This window comes from Balaenoptera ricei, chromosome 17 (genome assembly GCF_028023285.1).
Source record: "Balaenoptera ricei isolate mBalRic1 chromosome 17, mBalRic1.hap2, whole genome shotgun sequence".
Classification (NCBI taxonomy): Eukaryota; Metazoa; Chordata; class Mammalia; order Artiodactyla; family Balaenopteridae; genus Balaenoptera; species Balaenoptera ricei.
In genome coordinates this window covers 36,272,275-36,291,564 of record NC_082655.1, presented here as the reverse complement: position 1 = coordinate 36,291,564, position 19,290 = coordinate 36,272,275, and the positions used below count along the sequence as shown (strand labels likewise).

At 39.3% G+C, this 19,290-nt stretch overlaps 1 protein-coding gene across 7 annotated transcripts in view; it reads right to left on the bottom strand.

Moving 5' to 3' along the window:
* Window positions 1-4,515: 4,515 nt before the first annotated feature.
* SNX31 (sorting nexin 31) overlaps window positions 4,516-19,290 on the bottom strand; it is a 68,718-nt gene continuing 53,943 nt past the window's right edge. For 5 of the 7 annotated variants that reach the window (XM_059901335.1, XM_059901334.1, XM_059901337.1 and 2 more), the window contains 4 exons: window positions 16,604-16,717; window positions 13,244-13,321; window positions 8,107-8,163; window positions 4,516-5,591 (listed from right to left, as the gene is read on the bottom strand). In XM_059901335.1, the coding sequence (XP_059757318.1) occupies window positions 5,499-5,591; window positions 8,107-8,163; window positions 13,244-13,321; window positions 16,604-16,717 (342 nt within the window). In that variant the 3' untranslated portion in view covers window positions 4,516-5,498. The remainder of the gene's footprint in view (window positions 5,592-8,106; window positions 8,164-13,243; window positions 13,322-16,603; window positions 16,718-19,290) is intronic. The other 2 variants (XM_059901331.1, XM_059901332.1) reach the window with 2 other exon arrangements.

Here is a 19,290-nt window from a genome sequence, read left to right as displayed (position 1 = left end):
ATGTCTGGGCATCTGGGTTACAGGGGCTCTTTGATGAGAAGTTATGCCTGTGGCCACCAGATCTCAAAATCATTGAGTAATGGGATACGTGCTATTAGGCATGTGATGGATCATCTTACTTGGGGTGTAGGATTACGTGAGAACTTGGATTCCAAACCACTTAAGAATTGATTGCCCAGACAGCACTGTTGCATATCATAGAAAACATCAATAAAAACTCTGCAGAGTGCCTAAGAAATTATGATGTCCATATATTTGATCATTTCCTTTATACTTCAAAACAAGCACCAGAAACTCATAAAGTCAAAGGTTTGTAAATTTTTTCAGAAACGGACAAGGAAAGCCAAAAGGAGATAACATGGGAAAGTCCAGGCTAGCTTTGCCTTTTTCTATTCCTTTCTGGCGCTGGGTTTCCTTTCTAACCCTTTAATATTCTCAGTCCTTAGAAACCATGCTAGTTCAGGGTTTGTTACATCTGGCCAAAGAAAAGCTAAGGAAGGGCTCATACTGATCCCAGAAGGCTCTGACATGTCTTCTTGGTCCAGATAATGAGCAGTTTAGAAGATTCCAGCAATCTGTGTTGTTAAAGGGTCCGCTTCAGCCCTAGAATGACACTTAGCTCACCCCAGGGGCTCAACCCAAACTGAAATTTTAGGCTGAGAGGGATCTTAACTCTCATCTTAGTCTCACAACAAACTCCTGGTGATCATTCAAACAGAAGCAAAGCACATCTTAGTCTTGAAATATACTCCAGGAAGTGAATTTTATCAGAACTGGCCTCAATTCCACTCCCTTTCTCTCAAAACACTGATCCTGTGGTTTCATTTTCATCTTCACAAAATTTTGATGCCAAAGTCAAGATAAAGTCCAAGGCTGTTCTACTCTGACAATTATTTTCTGCAAATACAACTGGACTAAAGCATCTTCTGACCAACAAGAAAGGAAACTTCTGACATTTTTATAGGGAAAGAAAAGGTGGATAAGTCATACAAATTGCTCTTAGCCTATGCATTTGTTTTTAGGCAAACAGAATGAGAAAAGACTTACAAATGATTTTACTTTTTAAAAACCCCAAAAATGTATTTTACATGTTTACCTTCCAATCTCACAAGGTACATTAAAAAAAACAAATGGATTTAGTTACTTTTTGTGTTTGTTTTTGTTTTGTTAATCATCTAGCAGGATAAGTCCTAGGTAAGCAAGTTTGCAATAGGGCAGTAAGGTTTTAGGATTTTTCTTCAGTGAATTCACTACCTAAGATCTCAGCCTATCTTCACTGTAATCCCCAGACTGCATGTCACCTGTTTTAATTTTGACAAATGAAAAGGAAAAAGAGGAGATGAGGTAAGAAAAAGGGGAAAAAAGAACATCTGTGATACGGACAACCCATAGTTAATTGCAAAAGACTCATATTTACATACATAACAGATATAAATTCAGTTACCTGTAAACATCTTAGGTTTAACCACTGTGGTACGTGTTCAGTCAATACATGAAAATAAACTCTGATGTACAATCTTCCTATTTTCTTCCTTAATGTGGTGCTATACAAGTGGTGGGAGTGGAACTGCATTCCCTCTGAACATAAGGATGTGTACTTGTTGGACTAGTGCTTCTGGAAAGCATGAAGCTCCACCAGCTCTTGTGAAGCAAAATCCGGGAATCAACTCTACGATTAACTGATTTTTGAATAAAACTCGTCTCCAAGTTGTTGACTTCTGCAACATATATGTTTAATAACTGCCATTTCACTTGTCTTACTCATCATTTTTGTTCTGACCTTCCCTTGATTGGGACCCTGAAGTAGTAAATTTACATCATCTCTTCCTCTGCTCACTAGACCCCATTCCAAAGGATTGGAGCTCCTCAGAAATTCCACAGGGACCAGTTTCTAGTGAGAATAAGAGCACGCATGTGCACAGCAAAGCCAACTCAGACTTTTCAGACTGCTGCTCCGAGCGCTTCCACCCCAGACAACTGCTGTACCACAGACCCCATCAAATATGTGCTCATGTGGACAGATGGAAAACCCATTAGGAAGTACAGCCAACTCTGTGTTCCCACATTTGCAGGAGAGAAACCACATTTGGTGCAAGAGCAGTGCAAAACCACTAGGGTCAGTGCCTTTAAATCAACTGAATGTCTAACCTCTTCTAAAATATTACACAAGCAAAGCCCATATGGTTAGCTAAAGACTACCTTACAAAATGTACACGGACTGGGGCTACACCAAAGACCCAAGCCCACTATGTATTTTTTCTATAGCTCTAATTTTTCTTATTTGGAAAATTGTTATACAAATGATTTGCTTATTAAGAATACTAACAAATAGCTATTATAAAGCAACTTATAAGTACAATTATAGCTCAATAAAGTGGGGGGAAAGTACAATTAGAAGACTTAAAAGCCATCTTATTAGGGATTATTAGTTTGCCATACTTCTTCTAAGTTAACTCAGCACATCTTATTTTGGGGTGTTATGAACCAGCAAAATGTACCTAACTTTTTCTGGACTTTTTTTTCTGGAATCACTGATGGCAGGATTGAGAGCTTCCTCATGAAGGAGAGAATCGCTTTCTACTCCATCTCCTGAGTCCACATGGGCCCCTCCTTGAGCCTGCCTGGTGGACCACTGTCCACACACTGCAGGAGGAGGGATGACCAGAAAGCATCTGGAGAAGTAGCTGCCTCCATTGTGGAGTTTTCTTTCGTTCTGTATTTTAGGGTCATTTTGGCCATTATTTTCCCACTGAGGCTTGTAACCTATTTGGTTTTCTGCAAATTAAGATCCCTTAGCTCTTCTTAAAATCACTCTGAGGGGGAAACGTAAGGTAATTTCTAGTTTACATATTTCACATAAAATTTGCTTCCCGATTGTCCACATGGGGACGTGTGCAAGCCGTAAGCTCACCACATACTGGTGGCTTTGGCAAGACGTCAGCTCTTCAAACAAAGCCCGCGCGTGCTTCCCTCCGTGGGACGCAAAGGGGCTCGGACCTCCAGGCCTGACTACAATTTAATCAGCTCTGTCCTTTTTTTCTCATAATTATTTTTGTGAACTTTTGAAACCCAAGTGTGTTTGCCCGTGGGCAGAGTGCTTATGACAGTTATTTTAGGAGTTTATATCTCAGTAGAAACAAATACATATGTCTACGCGTGGAGAGACGTGATGTTGGTGAATGTAGGTGTATCAGGAGAAAATCTGGCTGAGTGGGGACCACGAGGAGTGAATCTATAGATTAAACCATATGCTAATTTGCAAAGCCACGTCGCACCCCTTAGGAGTTACTTGAAGGAATTCAACAGTTGCCTACCTTTATAACTCATGCCCTGAATGATGTCTTCTCCCCTGCTGGATGGCTGTGCCGTTGGGAAGGTCCCGACCCAGCAACACCACCTGAAGAGTGAAGGCATCACCCCCAGCAGAGACGGGGTCTCACTCTCCATCTTCTCTCAGAGACTGCAGCAGGGCAGGCCACTCTGACAGGTGGAGCTTAGGCTTTTTACTCAACGATGAAGTGCTTCGATCCACAGGTGATTCAAACTCCCAACGCCGTCTAGAGAAAGATAGGCCCAGTAACCCCCAAAGGGGCTAACAGCCCCTTCTTCTCTTGCATAGCTGCTGAGGAATTTTATTTTCTGCTATCTCAGTTCCTTTATTCTCCACGTTATATACTGTAGAATGTACTTCATCACTTGTATTTTTCTTCACTTGTATTATTCTGATATTGATGATAATCTCAATGTCTTGGAAAAAAACTATTAAATTCAATGTTTCAATTTTTGCCATCTTCAAATGGGGATAAATCGCTCTATTATATTATAGGGATGCTGCAGTCATGTACACATGTATACTGATCCTTCTTTCCTCTTATCTCCTAATCACTCCCTTAATCTCAAACTTTACTAGCACAGTTGCTTATCCTTCCCTAAATACTGTACTCACTCTCCCATCAGTGTCTATCCTTTCCTTTTACATGTGTGCCCCCATCTCTGCCTCTACTTGTCTCTACTCTTTCTTCAAAGTCCCTCTTCCCCTCAGGCCTTCCTGACTCACCCCACCCACCACCTTCCTATGACACACAGGTCCACACTACACATTGGACACCTACTCCATGCTGTCTTGGATTACTCGCAATTATGTATCAAGTTGCAACATATGAAATGGGTAACATTCAACTATTTTTGTCCTACAAAACAGCAGTTACATATGGTTCAATCTAATATATGCATCTTCTCACCCCAAATACAAATTCTCTTTGCATTCCTAGGGTCTTCAATAGATCCTTATACAGTGTAGGCATTTGCTATTAAATAGAAATAGACTTTGACTATTCCTAAACTGGCGAAATAGAGGATAAGCTTCTATTTTAATCTGAAAATGCATCCTAGCCCATTAATACACTCACCATGGGTGATCTGGGATGTTTATGATTCCCCCTTGCAAAAATGTCTCACTACAGCCTAAAATATAAATATAAAACTTTATGGCGCTAGAAGTTATGGCTAGAGACATTGCTTTATAAATATTATAGGGCTTTAATAGATTCTACACTTCAAAAAATGATTCACAGAATTTTCATCAATAAATTCTATGTTCACTAGAATATATTTCATATTTATTATATAATTACACAACCCAGTTAGAAAAGAACATTATAATATGGCACTTTACCTAATTACATTGATTCCTCTGTCCCTCTCCCTTACTGCAATCTTAATTCTATATATAATTCTATTAATTAATGATGAACTGAAACTGGATAAGAAAAAGTCTAGAGAAAAAGTATACATAGTTTTAAAGCTAAGGTATCTGATATCAAGTGCAGGGCCCCATTGGTTTCCAAAATAAAAATATTCAGAATAGCATCATGACTACTGAACTGAATTCAGTATTCTAAGAACAGAATACAACTACAACAGTGGAGAAACAGAGAACTGGGCAGCCTATTACTTTGAGTACATCCATATTGGTAGGCTCAGAATTATATAAGGAGACAAATTGGTATTTCATCTCCTCCTTGCTCTGGGGATGGATTAGTGAAGTCCAGATTTCTTTTTCAATTATTTCATTTCTTAGAGCCACAGCTGATGAGTCATGTCTTCAGATCTTAACCCCAAATGCATTTTTAGTGTTTTATATTAAGCCTTTCATTCATGCAATATCAGAACATATAAAAGGTTTCATGAAGCCAGGTAAATATCTATTTTAGGGGAAAAAAAACCCTAACGAGCTTTGTACTAATTGGTTCAGATTTGCCATTTGTCATTTATAAGTCACTAAAAACAAACTATATAACTTCGTTTTGCATTTCCTTTTAATCTTGAGATGAGTAGAGTTCTGAAGTAGTCTTGATGAATGTGGTCCATCTTAATGTGAAAAAAATGGGAAGGAGTCACATTTCTTCCACTGGTGGTAGGAAGCCTACTTTCAACCCCCAAGCTCTCTCATGGTCAAGACAGCCTTTGAGAACATTTTAAAAAGTTAGACTTTCTCTTCAAAGACCTTCTTCCTTTATGGTCCCCAAACCACAGTCAACTTCAGCTGTCTTAATCTTGCTTTTTCTTGGCAGAAAACTAGAGTAGTCTTTCTGTTACGAAGTAAACAGAGAGGTTAGAAATATATATGAGAGGAAATAATTTCCATAACAACAATAATAGTTAAAAAGCCAAAGTTTAAAATAATATAAAAAAGGCAACTAAAAGGTTGTATCTGTTAAGCACTGGTTGTTTTAAATGGTTTTATCCTGTAGAAGCTTTGTTTCCGAGGTAGGTATACATCTGTTAGTGCTGAGTGCTTCCTACCGGTATGGAGAGGTACGCCTGTCCAGAGCACCTTTCCAGGCACTGGGATCTCTCCAGGTAACACTTGAACTCTGCCTCTCTTGTCTTTTCCCCCTCTCTTAAAGCCATGTGACTTTCAATTGTTAACTTCACCCAAAACCTTTAGTGTACATCCCACACAAAGTTTTAAAAAGTATTATAGTTATTTTAAAATATTTTAAGAAGTTATGGTTGCTGCAGACCTTCAGTAAGTGAACAGTTGGCTTTCAGTGTTTATAAAATCTCTAAGACAGGGCCATGGAGAGTGGGGCTTTGGCCCTGGTGAAATAAATGTGTGGCAGCTCACCAGGCAGAGCAGCTAAAATTGTTTTTTCTCTGAGAGATTTGTCTTGATAGAGAGGCCCCATGGCAGAGTGGTTAAAGGCACAAATAAACTTTATTTGTTAAATAACAAATAAAGACAGTTTGGGTATGGATACTAACTCTGTCATTTACCAGCTGTGTGACCTTGGGCAAGTTACTTAACCTTTCTGTGTTTTCAGCTCCCTTGGCAACAAACCAAAGATAATAATAATACTTGGGTTGCTGTGAAGATTAAATGAGTTATATGTGGAAAGCAATTATAACAGTGCCTAGCTCAGGATAAGCTCTCTATAAAGGTTGGCTAAAATAAGTTGGAATTCAATATAATTGGACACCAGGCCCCCTTCTGACATGCTGGCCCTGCTCAGAGCATGAGGGAAGTTTGCCTGCTTTAGCATTTCTGCTCACCCATGCTGACTATTGTGTTGTCTGTTGTTCTAGGACAGTGGCTCTCAAACTCAAACATGCATCAGACTCAACTGGAGGGCTTGCTAAATACAGATTGCTGGCCCCCAACCCCAGAGTTTCTGATCCAGTAAGTTGGGGGCCCGAGAATTTGAATTTCTAGTAAGTTCCCTAGGGATGCTGACCCTTCCGGTCTAGGGACCCCACTCTGAGAACCACTGTTTTAGGATAATAGTTCCAATCCTGGCTGTGCTTTAGACCACGTGGGGAGCTTTAAAAAATTCTGCTGCCAGGCCCCTCAGATCAGTTACATCAGAATCTTTGAGGGTGCGGCCCAGCCATCATTAGTTTTTCGAGCTCTCCAGGTGATAACAATATGCAGCCAAGGTTGAGAACCACAGCTCTATGCCATCACTATGCTGCCGAAATGGATGAATTTAAGTGACGGAGTGATTTTACAGATAAAGAAGTTGAAGCTTGGTGCAGTGTTTCCCATTGGCGTTCTTGCTATAAATGCTGATTTACTGAATCCACCTTTTGGGGTGAGGCCCAGGAATTTGCATTTCAGTAAGCACCCCAAGAGTCCCTTATACACATTTAGTTTTTTGATCTGCCTGAAGACACACAGCCAGTAATTGGTGGAGTTCTCACCTCCTGTCTCTGATGTAAGCAGCCAGGAATGCTGTTATTATGTAGGGGAGACAGCTCTGCATTTAATCTGTTTTTAAAATTTTTCTCTGAGCTCATTCACTCGAGGAAGGACCTTATATATTTATAAATACTGTACTTATATACTATCTTTATATACACAGTGGACTCTGTGACGGGAGCTGGACCAATAATAAATCCCATTCAAATGCTACTTAGAGGCTACCTTTATTTTGTTCACCCACTCTAGGATTTGAACCTTGAAAGGAAGCGTTAGTTGAGGGCACGGCTCCGGAACCAGACTGCCTGCTTCCTTCTACCATTGATAACTGTACAGCCTGGAGCAAGTCACCTAACTCTCTGTGCCCCAATTTCCTCAATTGATTTATAGGATCATGGTAAGGATAAATGCATTAATCTACAGAAAAGTGCTTCGAACAGTGCCTGGCAATGAGTGTCTATTAATGCTTCCTATTATGATATTTATTGCTATTGCTATCTGCACAGCAGACCTAAATGCTTGAAAAACTAGTTTATAAACTTAAAAGTTCTTTTCTACAGAGTTCACTGCAGAAAGTCAATGAAACTAAAATATACAAACTAGAAAGAGGATTTTTAAAAAATGTATGGAGTGTAGAAGAAAATTACTAAAGAATTTTGTGTGCTTCTTGGAAGTTTTCTATATATAAATTCAGGAAAGTATTTCTCCTCACCCAACTGGGTGCCATGGTAAAAAAACACTATTTCTATGATGGTTGTCCAATTGGACCAGCCTACATGGAGGAGCTTCTGTGAAAGACAATTCTGGCTTAACCTTAAAAGTAGAATGACTGGTAACTTAAAGGGGAAAAACAGGCAGATTTATCAGAATTATAATATAGCCATTACATAATTTTACTCACAGACCTGGCTTTGTTGACTGTGGTGTTTTTTACTTTTGCCTTGTTCTGGAACTTCAATCTGCTAAACAGATTAGTGAAATGTCAGTCAGCACAGCCGGAGAAGCGAGCACACAAATAATCTATTTAACCAGCACATTTCTCCTTCCACAATAATCCTCTTAATGGTCCCGAAGGCTGCCAGTCAGCAGGACACCTGCTCGTCAACTGCACAGGCCCCCTTCGTTTGCAAGTATCTCAGTGTTACAGAAATTGAGTCCCCCAAAAGTGAAGTGAAGCTTAATGTTTAACATTGGAGGCTGCCTGTGGATGTTGTGATTTAACACAGCTTTTAAAAGGACTTCACACGAAATGAACTCCTGAATCCAGAAATAATCCACAGAGCTCCAATCCACATGCTGAACCAAAGCCAGATGGGGCTTTGATTAATCAAAAGGCATCATTAATCAAGGGAAGAATCAAACCAAAGTTTAAAATACTTGAATATATCTCATGCACATAAGGTAAACTTAATATAATGGTAAGGGGCCCAGCAGAACACAGATGGCCCACTCCTGGGGTAACTAGCGGAGTTTCTAAAAGGAACTGCCTAATGGGGGTGTGGGGAGGATTCAAGTGAATCAGTGACGGGGTGTGGGAACCCTCAGAGGCTAGCAGTGAGGGGCTAGGGAGGGTGGGAGTAATTCTTACCACTTCTAGGCCTGAAGGGGCGAGGGCAGCAGCTGGTACTGGAACCAGAGTGGCCGTAGCAGCAGGGAGGAGAGGTCACCTACAGGAGCTGTGGCCCTCAGTAGAGGGCCGGGCCAACCCCAGAGACCCAGCTGGGACAGAGCTGGAGAAATAAATACCCCAGTCTCCATTTTCTCCCACTCTCCAGCCTCACTGGGTTTCCCCATGGCTGACACTGGTCGGAGGCTGGAGGTCAGAGGGCAAGATCACGGCACACATAGGTCAGTCTCCTAGCCAGGGTTTAGGGGAAAGTGCTCTTAGACTCTCCTTATAGAAAAAGAAAAGAACTGCTATTAAACAACTATGCATTATGTGCGTATCTCAACTTATCACTCTATAATCTTGAGTGTTTCTGTACTAATTGCCTTTCTCCCTCAACAAATAAACTTCTTAACACTGGATTCTCAGTTTCTAGCCACTGTATGGTAAACATAGGCATTGGTAAATGATAGAATGAGGGGGTGAATTAACTAAGTTGTTTATTATTGCTTATTACTCATGAGACTATAGAGTGGGACATTACAAAATAAGTGGGATAAATAACATGACACTGCAAAAGAGCATTATCTTTTAACTTAATTTTGCCATAAAATACATTGCTTTGAAGGATACGTAGGACTTCCTTTAGGTTAATATTCTCAACAGAGATGGTTATATAGTTGAAGCCTATCTCAATAGTTTTAAAAAATCATTATTAGGTCTTGGTAAATGAGAAATTAATGTTCTGATATCTTATGTGTTTCATTATTATTATTTTACGATATTACATTATAGTTTGTAAGTAGTCTTGTGCGACGAAATACAGAAGTTGGGGGAAACCTCCCGGAATTTTTCTCTCTCCTAGTCTCCTTCCCCTCCCCCTCCCCATGTAGAAATGCAATAAAATAGAACCCACTACAGATGTTAAGCAATTTCTGATATAATCAGTTTCCTTGACTTATTTCAATAGGCTTTATATATTTTATATACTGGGGTAATAAAGTTGGGGGGAAAAGGTAATCCTTTTTTCATAATGCAGTATTCCTGCACTCTCCCTCTCATCAACAGAATTTCTGTTAATAATATAACCCTTCATTCCTGCACAGTAACTTCCCCCTGGCTCTCTAAAACTTTGTCCTCCTGCTGTGCTCAGACCATTCTTCTGATGACTGTAATGTCAGTACACTTTCTGTTTCCTGAACTGGACCAGCTGTGCAAAGGCTGCCATTCTTGGGACATCACATAGCACTGCCCTTGGTGTTTCCCCTTCTCATCACATAGCAGAAGCACACTTCAAAGCACCCATCTCTGAACCCAGTGGCCTTTTACATAGTCTGATCTTGCCCCAAATGAAAGAGGAGTGGAGAGAGAAATATTTATGGCAGTGGTAGTTGGGGAGGGGAGGGGAGGTATGAGGTAAGCTGGAATCAGAAGGTTACCTGTTCTTTGCCATTTTTCGGAAAACCAATTTAGAGATTCAGACCCACTGAAGACGGTAGAGCAGAAAGGTCTCTGGTGACATCATGGAGTCACCATCCCAGCCCCAGACTGCCTACTTCTTGGCTTCTTTTAGATGAGAGAGAAACAAACTTTTATCTTGTCCAAGACACTTATTTTGTCTTGTTTTGTTTTTTGTTACAGGAAGCCAAATCTATTCCTAACTAATAGACTTTATTTTCAAATAAAATAATCCTTTAATTCTGTTCTATTTACAAGTAGCAAATATTAAAAAAAAACAATTTAGGTTTTTGTGTAGGAGCATAGCTCTAAGAAGAATGTTACACTTCTTTTTCCCTTTCTGGTTTTCAATTAATACTGTCTGAAGAATTTAACATGGTTTTTGTTGCGTGTTTACATTTTCCTTTAGTGCATTTGTTTGACTTCAAATTTTAATGATCTCTTCATAAATGGTTCAAGTCTTACCTTTGAAAGCATTGCTTAAAGCTAACTAAGCTAATTAACTTTGTTGGCACTGAATTTCTTCTTTCACTCCTTCCTTCTTACCAGGATAAAACAGTACTATTTAATCTCCCTAGGGACCATCTGCTTTATTCATGGGGCTCATTTGGTTACAGTTTTCTTAATTTCTCTTTCCCTCCCCAGATTCTTCAAAGTTATCAAAATCTTAGAATTTATTCTGCCTGCAAATTAGAGACCTCTGTATCTTAGTCCATACAAGCCTTCTATAAGCGATAGGTGTCAGTTCAGACGTTATGTGTTTACCTAGAAAATGAGTGAATGTCACAGTCAAACATTTATATGGCTACTTTAAGCTCCATAAAATGACTTGTTCTCATCAATTGTGCTTTGTGAGGAGGTCTAGAACTTAGTCGCAGTTAAACAGCTGATGTGTCTGTTCTATTTCCCTTCCAGGGTCCCATTCAACCCAGGGGTTTGTAGATGAAATTCCAGACTAAAATGTGGACTATTCCTACAACATCCAGTTTTCAAGAGGAAGGCTCTTAACTTTTCTTTCTAAGAACCAAAATAAGGGAAGAAATAAAGAGTTCGTGGAAATAAAACGTCAGTATTTGGATAAAGCAGTACAAGTTTTATTGACTACCATGCTGATTTTGCTGTCAGCCACTGGGATAACTATAGATTTTAATTTGCGTGCAAATCTAAGGAATGTGGTAGCGTGCTTGTTTTTCTTGAAAACTTTAAATAGACTACTACCTTCTCCTATTATAGAGCAAACTCTTTTGCTATTCACTGTACAAGTGTTTCCTGCATCAAATAGCTTACACTTTACTGAACAACATTTGAGAGTACTTCTCCCTTTTAATGGGGCTACTTTAATTACTTTTCTCTCTCTGTCTCTCTGTATCTGTCTCTCTCTCTCTCTCTACATATATATACACACACATATGTATAATGACGTGATATATTTATGTTTATACATATTTATCATATATATATATGTAAATATGTAAATTGGAGCCTAAGAGGGTCCATCCTGCCTAGGAGGTTAGATTTTATTACTCTTTTAAAAAGAGCATCCTTGGGACTTCCCTCGTGGCACAGTGGTTAAGAATCCGCCTGCCAATGCAGGGGACACAGCTTCAATCCCTGGTGCAGGAAGATCGCACACACCGTGGAGCAACTAAGCCCGTGCGCCACAACTACTAAGCCTGTGCTCTAGAGCCCACAATCCACAACTACTGAGCTTGCGCACCGCAACTACTGAAGCCTGTGTGCTCTAGGGCCTGCGTGCTGCAACTACTGAGCCAGTGTACGGCAACTACTGAAGCTTGCATGTCTAGAGCCTGTGCTCTGCAACAAGAAAAGCCACCACAATGAGAAGCCCGCGCACCACAATGAAGAGTAGCCCCTGCTAGCCGCAACTAGAGAAAGCCCATGTGCAGCAACGAAGACCCAACACAGCCAAAAAAAGAAAAAAAAAAAGACACGTTCTTAATTTAAAAAAAAAAAAAGCATCCTTGATTCTTTTATTGCTTTGATTTGCTACTTTCTAGTACATTTTGAAGTGTTCGAACACCAAGGGGCAGTGAATTTTATCTTCCCTGGGAAAATACTTTCAGTTCTAGAAGAAAGAGAAGTAAGTATAAAAAGCAAGTTTTTTCTTAGAAAAAAGCTGCTAAGTCAAATAAAGATCAATGTTAAACTAATGGTATTATCCACCCTTTTATAAAACACTAAAATTAAATGAAAACATTAGGGAAAGTTTTCAAATATTTTCTGTTGTATTTTTAAAGACCAGTGTACTATTCTGCAAGAGAATTATGTTTATAAATGTCAAGCAAGCATTAGTATTTGTAATCATTTTTTATTTAAAACCAAACTGTACTATCTTATTTGGGACAAGCTTTTTTCATGATGGTGACAAGGCAAGTAGAAAGTTTAAAATCTCAGGAACTCTCTTTATAGCACCAACACTTTCAGTGAGTAACTAGGCCTTTATTGAAGAGATGAAGACTAGAAAAACAAAGTAAATTTTACATTGAGGAAAAATTATAGCCTTGAGAGCTTCTTTTACTCAATGGCTTCTCCAAACTGCTAAAGGCATTTTAATTTGGCACCGTGGAAGTATTAAGAGGCTGTGAGTTCTTTCTAGAGACAAAACTGCAGAGCTTATGTAAGCTCATCGCTGCTGTGTTAAAGACCTCTTAAGATCCTGTCTTTATGATGTTGCTTTTGTGGTAAATCTGGAGTCTTCCGTTTGGGCGAAGGTAGAAATACAAGGATACAGAGTAGAGGATTAGAGAGTTCTCAGCAATCCAAGGATGACTTCTCCTTGGAAAAAATGGCTTGCATTCTGAAGACTGAGCTCCCAGAAGGCAGAGAAGCTCAGTTCTGGGCAGTTGGGTTCTTCCCTTGAGGACCAGACTTGTGGGCCCAGGGAATTCATCAGTGTAGTTTAGTGTCAGCTGATGGTGGAAACAAAGTGAAACATATATACAGATAAGAGCACTTACCATTTCTGGATTCTCTGCAGCTTGCTTTACCATCTTTTCTGAGATCATCTTTTTCAAGCAGCTACTCAGCAAAAAAGCCTAAGAAACCCAGAAATAAAGAACTCTCTCAGTTGGTTGAAGAGATCCTCATTCTCTTCCTTCCCTCTTCATACAGCGAAGCAGATTTTGTGTTCTGCCCTACAACAGTATACTTTTAAGAATTTAGGGGACTTCCCTGGTGGCGCAGTGGTTAAGAATCCGCCTGCCAATGCAGGGGACACGGGTTCGAGCCCTGGTCTGGGGAGATCCCACATGCTGTGGAGCAACTAAGCCCGTGCGCCACAACTACTGAGCCTGCGTGCCACAACTACTGAAGCCCGTGCACCTAGAGCCCGTGCTCTGCAATGAGAAGCCCCCACACTGCAACAAAGAGCAGCCCCCACTCGCCACAACTAGAGAAGGCCCTCATGCAGCAACAAAGACCCAACGCAGCCAAAAATAAATAAATAAATTAATTAATTAATTAAAAAAAAAGAATTTAGAGTTCTTCTTTAACTTTCATTAATTTGCATAAGATATAATTAGCAAATAACCATAAATTTTCTCAATTACATGGATATATTTGCAGTAATTTTTTAAAAGGTAGATTAAAAATGACCAGGATCTCATTACTAATCTTTTTCCCTTTCAAAACTCCCCCCTTACATCCCTTTTTTTTCTATTACTTTGTAAACAGCTCACGTCTTATGAGCAACAAATAATAAAAACTGCTTATAATTGCAATCAAATCAACTGATGATGGTCAATCTTATATTTAATTGTATGCATGACTGAGAGACCTATTATTAGGCATACATACTAACCTGCTTGAAAGAATATATTAGTACCTTATGGCTTTTACTGAACTAAAGACAAAATTAGTTGTTTTTCTTCATTTTTAAATTTTCTGGTAGTTTTAATCATTCACTGTCAAGACTGTCAGTTGCCGCCAACATCACCTGTGGCTTATTTCTGGCTCATCGCTGTTAGTGCCAAGACACACGTCATCCACCTTGCTGCACAAAAGCCGGGGCTTCCTTTTTCCAGGAACTTCATCCCATGTGCCAAATTTAAGGTTCCCTGTGATTTTCCCATTTGCTCCTTTCCCACAAATCCTTTTTTTCCCCTCTTTTTTTCTGCTCTCAACTCTTGGCTTGTTCTTTTCTTATTCAGCCCGACTGAGGTTTGAGACAACTGAAGCTCAAAGCTTGAGGCTATAGAACTTTAGTATAAATTTGTGACGAAGGATGGTCACTGAACAGGGTGGCTGGGGACTGGGGAAATGACAGAGAGAAGGAGGGGGGAGAGGGAGAGAAAACTCAGCTGGGGGTGGTAGCCGATATAGAACACTCTTGGAGGACAGGACATAGAAAGCAGAATTAGAGGGCGACTGGGTTACACAGAGGGAGCATTCCAAAGTTTTGCAGGACTGTAGAGCATGATGGGTTGCATTTTATTCAAGGGGAGAGAAAGGAGGGAAGGAAAAAGAAAGGGCTTCCACCAACAAGGAAAAGAGTCACAGATGTGGGGTTTATACACAGAAACAAAATTTGCCTTCCTGGTTTAGCTGAAAACTAACCCTGTTTATCTGTGCATATATATAACCTACACAAAACCAGGGTACGAAATAGTTAAAACAACAAACTGAGCTGATGCAGCTAGGAAGGGTGTTTAGTGGTGTCTCACAAGGTGGGGACTGATTCCATACTCCTGTACAAAGTACAGAGATATGTAGGTTAGGATTCTGCTATAAGCCAGGTAAGGTTTATTAAATATGAAGGGACTGAGCTTCCGTTTAAGGGGCTCAGGAACGATTTGGGCCCCAGCCCTTTTTTGTATTTGCAAGGCACACAAGCCACATTTCTGTCTTTTGCAGAAGCAGCTCTTGGGTGCATATCAATAAACCCACACTCCAAAGGAAATACGACCTTACCAGGAATCCTTTAAAAGAATGTTTATTGCACATCTCTATAGTGGCTTAAACTCATTTGCCTCGGACTAGATTAAAAGACCATAATAAAATTTAACTACTGCACATAACATTCTAGCGGAAGGGCGTGGTTTCACTGCCAAAATCTCTCTGTGTCTCTCCAAGTGACTGCAGATCTTGCCTCGGCAAACCATCCTATCATTTCCCTAAGAATGTTTTCTATTTAAGGTGAACCTGGGGAGACATTTCTTTAACCTAGGATGTTGGTTTAGTACTTTGTGTTTTTCAGAGGACGTTGTATCTGTTATCTCCTGATCACCCCTGTACCAGCAGAGAGTTGAAAGGGAGCTTTGTGCCTGAAACCAGAATGCTCCATGGAACACAGAAGTGAGTATGATCACCAGGGACTCAGGTTGAATATAATGTTGATGCAAAGATTACTTTGATATTTTGGTTTCATTTTAGAACTTCTGTAGTTTTGACTCCAAATTGAAATAGTTTATCTCCGTAAAAAGAATTTTCAATTGGATTTGGCATTTAGAAAATTAGATTTTTTAATGGATTTTTTATTTCAATTATTTCAAATTTACTTCAGATTTAATTATTGCTACCCAACAGCCATTGTTCCTTCTTCCCTCGTAACAGAACACTGATTTGGAAGTACCCAGCTCTAGGCAATGATGCTTATTCTAAACTGATCATGAATCCAGTTCCTCTATGCTAAGTGCTTGATTCCCAGACTCTCTTGCAGCTAGGAGTGCTCATGTGACCCAGTTCCAGCCAACGAGACAAAATGGAAAGTCTACTGGGGGGCTTCTGGGGTAAGGCTTTTGCTTTCCAGATAAAAGGGATAGCTTTTATCTACTTGGAAAATGCCAAAAGAATTATAGAGATGCCAATCATTTGCCTCCAGTATTCTTATTAAATGAGATGATAAATATCTGTATTGTCTAAGCCAGGGGTTGGCAAACAAATCTAGCCACCCCACCTCTTTTTATAAATAAAGTTTTATTGAAACACCCATTCGTTCATGTATTGTCTGTGGCTGCTTTTGTGCTACAATAGAGTTGAGTAGTTGCAACAGAGGCCATATGAACCTCAGAACCTAAAATATTTACCAACTGGTTCTTTGAGAAAAAGTTTACTGACCCATGGTCTAAGTCACTGTTACTTGAGTCTTCTGTTACTTGGTAACTAAATTCATTTCTAACTGATATGAAAGCTTTGGTGACTAGTAAAATAAAATAAAATGAAACCAAACAAAATAAATGACATTACAGGCTCAAAAGAGCATGTGTAGCAAACTCTAGTACTCTGCTCCAGTTGGTTTGGGGTAATGTGCTTTGTCCACCCCAGAGTGCAAGAGAGCATTTTAGCACAGAAGGTTTTCCTGCTCTGCCTTAAGAACTTACCTGTTTGGTGTAAATAACAAACCACTGCCAGTGACTATCCTCACTATACTGAAATCTGAGCTCTAAGTTCTGGTTGAGAGTTTGCTGGGGCCCATCTGTATCCAGCAGAGTTCCCTACAAAGGAAAAGATATTATTTGATATTCAGTAGGAATGTAAGTGGCTATTATGTGCTGGGCAAAATATCAAAACAAGTGAGACTATTCCTATTCTCAAGAAACTATAAGTATCAATCTATTTGGGATCCATTAAAGCAAATCATCATAGTGTGATATAATAAGTATAATATTATAAGGGGAATGAATACAGGTCTATGGAAGTAAATAGGAATGGACACCTAATCCAGACTAGAATGTAAAGGAAGGCTGGAGGAGGCTGGGGCGGTGGGGGGTGGGGGGGCGCGGGGAGGGGGGTGGTGTTATTTGAGCAGAAGTAGAAATTATCCAAGTTTGTTGTATGTTTTTTTGGGGGGGAGGGGGGTGATGGTGACAAGTGGTTCCTGGTAGAAGAAAAAACAAGTGCAAATGCACTGAGGCCTGAGGGAACCTGGCACAGTGGAGTGTGGCTGAAGCACAGACTGCGAGGCGTGGGGGGGGGTGGTGAGAAAAGGGACTTAGAGGAGCAGGGTAGGGCCAGATCCTGAAAGCCTGGAGAAAGCCCCTGTGGTTTTTGCTATACAGCATCTATCCCTTTCTCTTCTAGTACTGGAGTTTCAAATTCCCTTGGGAAAAATTTCCCTCCTCGCTGTGGCTCTCTAGGTAGGACTGTCAGGAAATGCTGCCTTCCTGGAGGGTGGCACATGTATTGCATGGTTTATGAACTACATCTCACTAAAACTGTTACAAAGGAAGAGAATGATGGTGTGGTATTGGTGGAGGGATAGACACGAAGATCAGTGGAACAGAGCAGAGAATCCAGAAATAAACCCACACAAATGTGCTCAACTGATTTTTCACAAAGGCACAAAAGCAGTTCAATTGAGAAAAGATAGCCTTTTCAACAAGTGGTGCTGGAGCAATTGGACTTCCATAGGCAAAAAAAGGGAACCATGTTCTAAATTTCACACCCTATATGCAAATTAACTCAAAATGGGTCATGGACTTAAATGTATAACCTATAACTATACAACTTTTAGGAAAAAAAAAAAAAAAAAAACACCCAGGGAAAAATCCTTCAGGATTTAGGGTTTGGCAAAGAATTCTTAGACTTGACACCAGAAACACAATAAAAAAACAGATGAATTAGACTTCATCAAAATTAAAATCTTTTGCTCTGCAAAAGGCCCTATTAAGAAAATGAAAAACTGCAAAGTGAAAGAAAATATTTGCAAACCGCATATCTAACAAAGGACTAGTATCTAGAATAAATTTAAGTACTCTCAAAACTCAACAGTAAACAAACAATCCAATTGGAAAATGGGTGAAAGATATGAAAAGACATTTCACCTAAGAAGATATACAGATGGCAAATAAGCACATGAAAAGATGTTCAACATCATTAGCCATGAGAGAAAAGCAAATCTAATCAAATCATTAAATACCATTAAACACTTATCAGGGTGGATAAAATAAAAAATAGTGAAAACACCCAATTGCTGAGGAGGATCCAGAGAGACTGGATTGCTCATACATCACTGGTGGGAATGTAAACTGGCACAGCCCCCTTGAATACAGTTCGGCAGTTTCTTAAAAAATTATATATGCAACTTCCACATGACCCAGAAATTGCACTCCTGGGCATTTATCCTAGAAAAATGAAGACTTGTGCTCAGACAAAAGCTTATACATGAATATTTATAGAAGCATTATTCATAATAGCTAAAAACTGGAAATGACTAGATAATAGTTAAACAAATTTTAGCCATTCCCTACCATGGAATACTGCTCAGCAACAAAAAGAAACAAACTACTGAAATACACAACAAGCTGAATGAATTTCCAAAGAATTATGCTAAGTAAAGAAAATCCCAACAGGCTACATAATGTTTGATTATACTCATGTAATATTATTTTATTTTTTAAGGTAATCAATTCCTTGTTTTTATTTATATTTTTACCTCCTAAACACAGTCAATTCTTATTATTCACAGTAGTCATGTTCTATAATGATACCATAAACACTAAATTAGTGGGTACTGAAAAACAGCCCAAGGGGAAATATAGGTTTAGGTTCCTGTGAACCTCTGGTCACAACATTTTCATCAACTGATCAATACATAACCTTGTTTTATGTGTGTTTGTTTTTTCAGTTGAGGTATAATTGATATGCAAAAAACTGCACATATTTAATGTACACAATTTGAAGAGTTTGGACATATGCATATATACATGAAATCATCACCACAATCAAGTAATAAATATATCCATTACCTCCAAAAGTTTTATATAATATTCTTGAAATAATACAATATGAAAATGTCAAATAGATTAGTGGTTGCAAGGGTTTAAGGAGGGATGGGGGTGGGAGAAAGTGTATGCAGCTATAAAAAGCCAACATGAGAGATCCTTGTGGTGATGGAAATGCCTTGACTCTTCACTGTATCAATGTCAATACCCTGGGTGGTGATGTCGTACTATAGTTTTGTAAGATGTAATAATTGGAGAAAAGTGGGTAAAGTGTATGCAGGATCTCTGTACCATTTCTTTCAACTGCATGTGAATCTACAATTATGTCAAAATTAAAAGTTTAC